This window comes from Vigna radiata, chromosome 9, assembly GCF_000741045.1.
Source record: "Vigna radiata var. radiata cultivar VC1973A chromosome 9, Vradiata_ver6, whole genome shotgun sequence".
NCBI classification, from domain to species: domain Eukaryota; kingdom Viridiplantae; phylum Streptophyta; class Magnoliopsida; order Fabales; family Fabaceae; genus Vigna; species Vigna radiata.
The window spans coordinates 12,623,069-12,631,323 of record NC_028359.1 but is presented as its reverse complement, the minus strand read 5'-3'; the positions used below and the strand labels follow the sequence as shown (position 1 = coordinate 12,631,323).

General features: G+C 30.1%; 1 protein-coding gene across 1 annotated transcript; it reads right to left on the bottom strand.

Annotated features, from left to right (window-relative positions):
* Nucleotides 1–4,365: 4,365 nt before the first annotated feature.
* LOC111240527 (UPF0481 protein At3g47200-like) lies at nt 4,366–5,724 on the bottom strand. The gene has a single exon (XM_022785921.1). It carries the CDS (start codon nt 5,722–5,724, stop codon nt 4,366–4,368), a length of 1,359 nt encoding a protein of 452 aa, XP_022641642.1.
* Between the last annotated feature and the right edge of the window lie 2,531 nt (nt 5,725–8,255).

Below are 8,255 nucleotides of genomic sequence, written 5' to 3'. Positions count from 1 at the left end.
GAAGTAGTTTTGTTAATAAATGAGAGATGGAATATGGAAAAAAAGGGGGAGGGGGTGTTAAATTATAATGGAATTGATTATTGACATAATTAATTATTTTCTATATATTCTAGTGTAATTAACTATTTAAAAATTATTATACAATTAATTATTTTATATTTTTAAATTAATTAATGTTTTAATTAATTTATTGTCTTTTTTTATTGTTAAATAAAGTATATTATTAATTAAAAATAAAAACTTAATAAATTTAATAAAATATACATTTTTCAATTAAATATTATTATATTTAATTACTTTTATTTTTTAACTTTTATTTAAAGTAAAAGTTAATCAATTATCGTACATTTTTTATTAATTCTTATTAAAAAATTTATTTTCAATTAAAATATATTCTTAATTAATAAATAAAAAACTTATTTAATACATATAAAAGTTTCTAAATTTAATCAAAATAGATTCTTAATTAAAATTAAAAATCTTAGACCCTTATTAAGGATATGTTAATTAGATTTAATACTATGTTAATTTGTTATGATGTAAAAATCATTATTTTTTACTTCATTAAAAAACAAAAGACATATATAAAAATAAATCAGAATAATGATTAAATGAACAAACAAATTTATTCATCTAACCTCAATTTAATTAAGAAATTATATTAGAATCAACACCTAAAACTTAACACTCCTTGAAATGTAAAAATAATACAAAAATAGAAGAAAGGGTTAAAGAGGTAATAGATGGTGAAGAGGATGAAATTAGGTCCTCCAAAGGGTTTATAAGCTCTGTTAATGTGCTTCTCGAAGTCTCTTTATCTAAAAATTAGACTAGGTTTTGTTGTAGGTTTTTTTGTTGTTGTAATTTTCTTTTTGATTATGTAATATCTTTCAAATAATATTTAAATAATCTAATATCTTCGAGATAAATTTGATTGTTATGGAGATCTAAAAATATTTGAGAAGATCTTAGCTAAATTCAAAAACATTTAACAAATATTATTTTTTTATATTTACTGGTATTGTTGAATAAGGTAAATTATTTAAAAATATCAAATAAAATATCTAAAAATATATTTTCCCTAAATAATCTTTTATCATAAACATTTATCATCAAAGCTCTTTTTGTAGAAAAAATAGAGAAGAAAACCGCAAGGTCTAATTTCTGTTGTCCGTTCCACTTCTTGGCTTAGCCAAATTTCATCACTTTTTCATTTTTTTTCCTTCTTCATCTTATGCTTAGCTTGAGTTCTTGTAGTTTTAATTATTTTCTATTCTTGGATTTATTATGGTGTTATGAAATTTTAACCAATTTATTTTTATATTTTCATGAGCTCAACTTAGCTATAACTGCGCTAACACACCTCAAAATATCTAAAGAATATTTATGCAACTAAAAAACTATTTTTAACATGTTTTTTTATCACATGTTCAATAAACTCAACTATAACAAATCCTAATGAAAATGTTCTTTTAAAGTACAAAATTCAATTAAGAATCCAAAATTAAAGGCTAAATAAGGGCATAAATATATTCATCAATGATAAACATAAGAGACTAACTTTTATAACTGCAGACAACAAATCAAAGATGTCATCGGTCAAAGTAACAATTCATGTGTTGGGACCTATTGTCAAAATTTTAGTTCAATCTAACAGTTAACGAAGCCAGAATCCTATTTTTCCAAGATGACCTAGAATAGAAACAAGATGGCACCTGTCGGTAGAAAACCCCTAATTGTTTGTAATAAGACTATACAGAAATGAACTATGTTTAGATGCTAGATATGTAAGAAAAGTAATTAAATATTCTTTGAGACAATGTTATAGGAAATTTAACAATGGTTTTAAAATAAGAAAACATTAAGGCACAATTTTTATACTTGCTCACTCAAACTTGAGTTAAGTCAAGTTCTCCCATAAGAACTCTTAAGGGGTTCCATTAATCTTGTCAAGATTACACAAGTATAACCTACTCCTGGTTGAATATTCTTACACCACTCTTGGTTCCGAGTATAACCCACTCTTTTTTGAGTCTTATATGTCACTCTTGACACCCCTAAAAAATATGTCTATTCAAAGTTTGCCTCACCAGGATCTATTCCTAGACAACTATCTAAACCTAGTTAACACACTCCTGGTTGAGTATTATTCGCTACTCCTAGCACTCGAGTATAACTCACTCCTGGTTGAGTATTATCTACTACTCCTAGAACCCATAATCTATCTTGACTAGTTGTAAGTGTTTTTATTCTCTCCAAAATTTACAATAAACCCACTATAGGATTCTTACAAGAGATAAATTAACACCTCTCAAGGAGAGAATACATTTTTAGTATAGTATAATCTGAAATCTTGGTTAGTTACAGACTTAAGTAATTCTCTAAGAAAGGATACAGATATTGAGGCATAGTCTGGTAACTGATGGTTGTTCCTTTGAGCTTGAAAGGCGTCAAATAATGTATTCTTAAAACATAGTGGTGTTGCCATACTTTTTATGACTGCGTATTTCTTCTTTTCTTCTCTCTTCTTCAACTTTTACTCTTTTCTTCATTTCAAGAGCTTTAGATGTTGTAGGTATGGAAATGTAGTAGATAGTGAGATTTGATATAGCTTTTTCTTAATATTTTTTATTGATAAGAATTGAAATGTTATTATCTCTTCTGTGTTTGCTCTTTTTCTTTATTTCTTATCTATTTTTTCTTTTCATTTCTTCTTCAACTTTTCATGGCTTCATCGTATCTTTGATTTGAAGAGCATCATATTGTATATATACGGAGGTGAAGTAAAGCAGATCATTCTTGAATGTATTTCTTCATTTACTCTTTCTTTTTTCACCTTTTATCTCTTTTTTTTTTTTCTCAAAACTTCTTTTTTCTTGGATTGTTCTTCTTTATATATTTCTTTGTGAGATCACCACCAGTAGTCACAAACTAGACTAGAAAATCAAAACCCGTACTTTCTCCTTCTCCCTCTCCTACGACCCATTGAGGGAAATCACTACTAGACTCATCATGAATGGGACACAAAAGATGTCATCGTGACTCTTAAAACCATCATTACCAAAGAGATACTATGAGCCAAACCCACCTCGACTCTTGAAAACGCAACTCATCACGACGAAGAGCAGTCTCACGACAAAGAGACCACTACAAGCTCTACATTGGTTAGTCTTTGTGACAAGGGCACCACTACTACAAAAGTGTCATTGTTGTGTGCAAAATTGCCTAGGAAAAGGAAGCCTCCACTACCGTCGCTGATAATTGGATTGACATGAACTCTAATAAGTTTTTCCCTAAATTTTATCAAAGTTGGTAATGAAAGATTTCAGTTAAATTTAAGATGGGCTACCTCTTTTGTTTGTAATGTTTTGATTTTTCTAGACTGGAAAAGCTAAAAGAAAAAAAAGGAGAGAAAAAAGAATATGAATTAGATCACGATATTTATCGATAAATTTTTTCTTTGATAGTTACCGACTATACTATTAATGACAAATTTTGACCCATCAGAAATTCGTTTGAAAAAAATTGTTGTTGATGAATTTTTTATATTTTCAATAAATTTTGATTATTGATAATATCTATTTTTCTTGTAGTAATTACAATATGAAACTAGATCTAGTCTAGCCTTCCATCACTCAGAGTACATTTACTCTGTATAGCAATTACTTCTAACTTTTTTCCAATGTTTTTTTAGTTGTGATTTTCTTCTCTACGATGGTTAAAAGTGTTTGTTTATGATAAGAGTTGTTAAGCATTGACAAATAACTAAACGAGACAAATCTTTTATATATATATATATATATATATATATATATATATATATTTATTTATTTAAGTACCAGATGTTATAAGTGGTGCTTCATTTTTAAAAGAATGTAAGGAAATCAAGCAAGAGAGACAAGACTAGTTAGAAACATAAGCAGAGAAATTTAGGAAAATATGCTATAATAATGTAAGAATTTTTAGAGGTTTTGTTTTCAACATGTAAATTTTTATTTTTGGTGATGTGTTGGATAATATGAACTTTTAGCATGAATTATGAACGTAAATATTTCTGAACAATTTGTGTATTGTGTTGATCTTAGTAGTCATTCTAATTTTGGTTGGAAAACATATTTATTAAATTATGAGATTATAAAATGGCTAAAAGAATTTCACATTCAAATTACAACCGTTGAAAACGTTATATTATATATCAGTATAGTATAAATGATGGCGTTTTTAGGTGTCACACTTTTGGTTAAAGCCGTAACTCCTAAAACAAAAACCAAGATTTGGATTTATTCATTTGGTTAAAGCCAATACATGATTACACTTTTCACTTGATTTCACGTGTACAGGATAGCCGAAATTACAAAACACTAATCAGTTTTTTTGTCGGGATGAATAATAGGTCTGCATAATTGTGAGAACAAGGAGTAGAACCGCTGCTAACACTCCTATAAATTTCCACACTGTGGGGATATGATCACGTATCAAAATTCTGTACCAGTTTCTGCAGTAGTAAACTACAACCTCGTAAACCCCTCTGAAGCCATGCCAAGCGACAATAGGAACTTTTTGCAATGCAGTTCTGACTTTCTTTCCCTGGAACTTGTTCAATCTATCACAAATATCTTCATAGCTCGAATCCATGTACTCTGCTCCCTTACAAATCGTGTTAAACAGATCCAACAACTCATCCTTGCTCTTCCCAGTCCTATTCACTATTACCCTTTTCTCCTCTAGCAGCTCAATGTCATGCTTACAACAAACCAACCCCTGGAAGAACAATGCATATGAAGTGTACTTACATCTGATCCAAATTCTGCTCTGTTCCCACGCAATCAAATTCCTCCACCTCACTTCTGTTGTTTCCTTCACGCACAGCTGTGGAATTCTTAGCACACTGCCACTAAAACTAATGTCAAAGTTGAACCAATCATCCAATTCACGGGGATGAGTGATGTCAGCAGCCTCAATTGTTATTCCAGCAGCGTGAAGCCTTGTGGCGCATCTCAGAAGCTCCTGCTTCACGCGTTTACCCTCTTGCTGAGTCTGTTCCACTGTGGACAAGTGCATCAAGTGAAGAATGTGGACTCCACCAGAGTTATTCACCTCTGGGTAACCAAAAGCCCTGCGAACAATATTAGCAACACGGTGATCACTGTTGATGTCACTGCGATCAGGAAAAACCTTCCTAAACAACTTCTTGAGCACAATGAAGGGAACTTGATTCTCAAGCATTGTGATATCATTAATAACAGACACCTTCTTTGCATGGTTTTGTAATATAGGGTCATTTTGGTTGCGGCTATTATCACCTAGTCTCATTAGGAGCTCCAACAAAAAACACCCATCTACTATCATTATCTTAGCTAACTCGTGCGGTTCTGATTCGATGTTACCTCCGTAGCTTGCGATGATTAGTTTGTCCAATTTGAGGATGTCTGTGCCGCAGTCTCTGAGTCTTTGTTCTGATCTTCTGTTTTGTTCGTCCGTTCCTCTTCTGTCAAGAAACTCGCGCATGTAACGCCACTTGGTCTCTTCCATTAGTTGGAGGTGTCTGGTGATTCCTCTGTGTAAGGGTCCTATGGAGACCTCTTTTGGCTTGAAAGCTGCTTCGTTTGGGCCTCGAAGCTCCTCTGTGACGCTTGAGATGCTGCAAGCTTGGACTTGACCATGGAAGAGGGAACCCAGCATCACTTCGATGGGAACCATCCAACTGAAGTCTGGTTGTGCCATCTTGAATTGAAGTGAGAAAATGGGAAAACTTTGAGCTAAAGAGAGGGAGAAAGAACTGATCAAGGAAATAATTGCAGAAACAATGGTATGTAGTTGAGCTTTATGGTTGTGATGGTGAAAGCTCTAAGAAAATGATAACAAAAATTCGAACTTTCTCTGCTACTTCTTAGCAGAGTTGGGGAAATGGTTGGAATGTCTTTTAGTGGATACCACTTGCGATCTGCTCCATGTATGAAGACTTTGGTTGGTATTAAGTCAACTAGTGTCGGTTGGTCTTAGTTTAAGAATTTTTTTAACAACTTTTTTATAATAAATTATTTATCATTATTTAATTGGTCTTATATTTAAATAACATTAATCATAAATTATTACATAAATTATTAAATTATTGAAAAAAAATTATAAAAAAAAGTTTGTTAAAGAAAACATTTTCCTTTTAGTTAGATGTACTAGTAGTATTTAAATATTTTTATTATCTTTTAAGATTGAAATAGACTTTTCGACTCTTATATTCTTCTTTGAAAAAATCTGTATAATATCTTTGACTTCAACGGAGAAAATGAAGACAGCGAGTCTCCGGTGACGGTTCACGGCGGAGGAGAGTGAAGTACTTAATTATTTTGGTTATGTTTTTCTTCTGAATATTTGTTTAACTCTCTTTCTATTTTTCATAATATTTGCTATTTTATTATTTCGTTACATTTTTTTTAAATCGCGATCTTGTTAAAGATTATGACAAGAAACTATGATTAAGCTATTCGTCTCATGTTCACATGTAACTTCATTAAATAGATAAAAAAGTTCGAGACAGACAACTACAATATCACTCAACGAATACTATGAACAAAAATTAGGTGATTTTGTAACATGTTGAATTTTTTTTAAGAAATTTTGTCCATTTTAAGTAAAACAAATAATAATAATTTCATAAATTAAAATTGTTTAGTTTTGTATATCACATCCTTTTGAGACGGGTTAATGGATGAGAAACCATGATTTGGACTTTAACACTCAAAAAGGAGAATAATTCTATGTTATTTTTGAAAGATAATTTAAGAAGGAGTGAGTGAATGAATTTGAGGAAGAATAGAAGATAAAATAATGTTTTTTTAATAGATTTGAAAGTGAAAATTGAACGATTTAAAGATACTACACCAAAACATTTAATGGAGAGCCATTTTCTTTGCTAATAGATATAGTTTTTCAGACACTTTTTATCCAAGCGATGTTTATTAATAGGGAACCTTATCTAATGACATTTTAAAGGCAGCTCTTGTAAGAAAAATCATTCTCTATGTATTCTTAAAACAGACAACGCTTTCTACAAAAAGTGTTCTCTATCAGTCCGCATATACTTGTATCTCCAAGAACTCTCTATGTATGATTGAAAAAGGCATCACTTCCTACAAAAAGTGTTCTCTATCATCTTCTAATAGATAATTAGTTGCACTTCAATGGACAATATTTTCTCAAACAAAAGCTCTTTATTAGTTCGACCTTTTTTTTATAATTTATTTACGTTTTTGTTCATTCCTTCTTATTTTAGTGTTATATCTAAAAAAAAATCTATGATAGTTATAACAATGTAGAGCAAGATGAGTAAAATTTTGTTACAAGAGAGAATTTAGATAGATAAGCATACTAATTTATCAATATCATAAGGAAATTTTGCATAAACATTCAAACCAGTTGTTAGAATAAGAATAAATGAAGAAAAATTCAGTGTCCTAAAATTTCATAATTTCATAAGAAAAATAAAAATTTTCTATCACAGATTCATAGATAAAATCACAACCATCTTACAACGTTCCAACAAACAACATACATAACAGTTAGACAATTTTGAAAACACTAGTATGATAGAACATAAAGATAAAATAAAAGAGAAATAAAGATGCATATCAGGTTCTGATTCAAAACCATGAGACTCATTAACTCTTACACAAGGGTCAATGAGAATTAAAGAAATCCTAAATTAACTTATGAATATCACATCCTAAATGATACAAAAGGCTTTGAGCAAAAAATTGTTTATAGAAAACATAAAATATTAGAAAGAATATGAAAAAGGAAAAGGTCATAAAAAGAAGGCTCATTACTTCAATGTATTAATAAAAAAATTATAATTAGAACAATATTTTGAAATACATGAAAAATAAATGAAACACAAGGAAACAAAAAACAATAAATGGTAGAGCTAACATGTATAGTTTTCTAACATGTTGCTAATAAGTTCCTCTTTTTAACATGTTGGTAGTTAGACATAGCATTGTAGGTTATGCGTTTAACAACACTGAGATGAGTTTAACTAGGATTTGACTGAAATCTCTCACAAAGACAAACATTAAACATTATGTCGGGTCTAGCGTGGTGATATACAAAAGTGAACCTATCATTTGACGATAAAGAATGTCGTCTACTTTTGTTGAGCTTTCATCTAACCTTGGGCTAGTTGTTGGATGCATTGGAGTTTTCATTTCCTTGACGTCATCCATTTTAAAAAATTTTATGCAAGTACTACAAACATGTTT

Bases quoted from the DNA above. Each gene is read 5' to 3' on its own strand.
- LOC111240527 (XM_022785921.1), bottom strand. From the start codon at position 5,724: ATGGCACAACCAGACTTCAGTTGGATGGTTCCCATCGAAGTGATGCTG.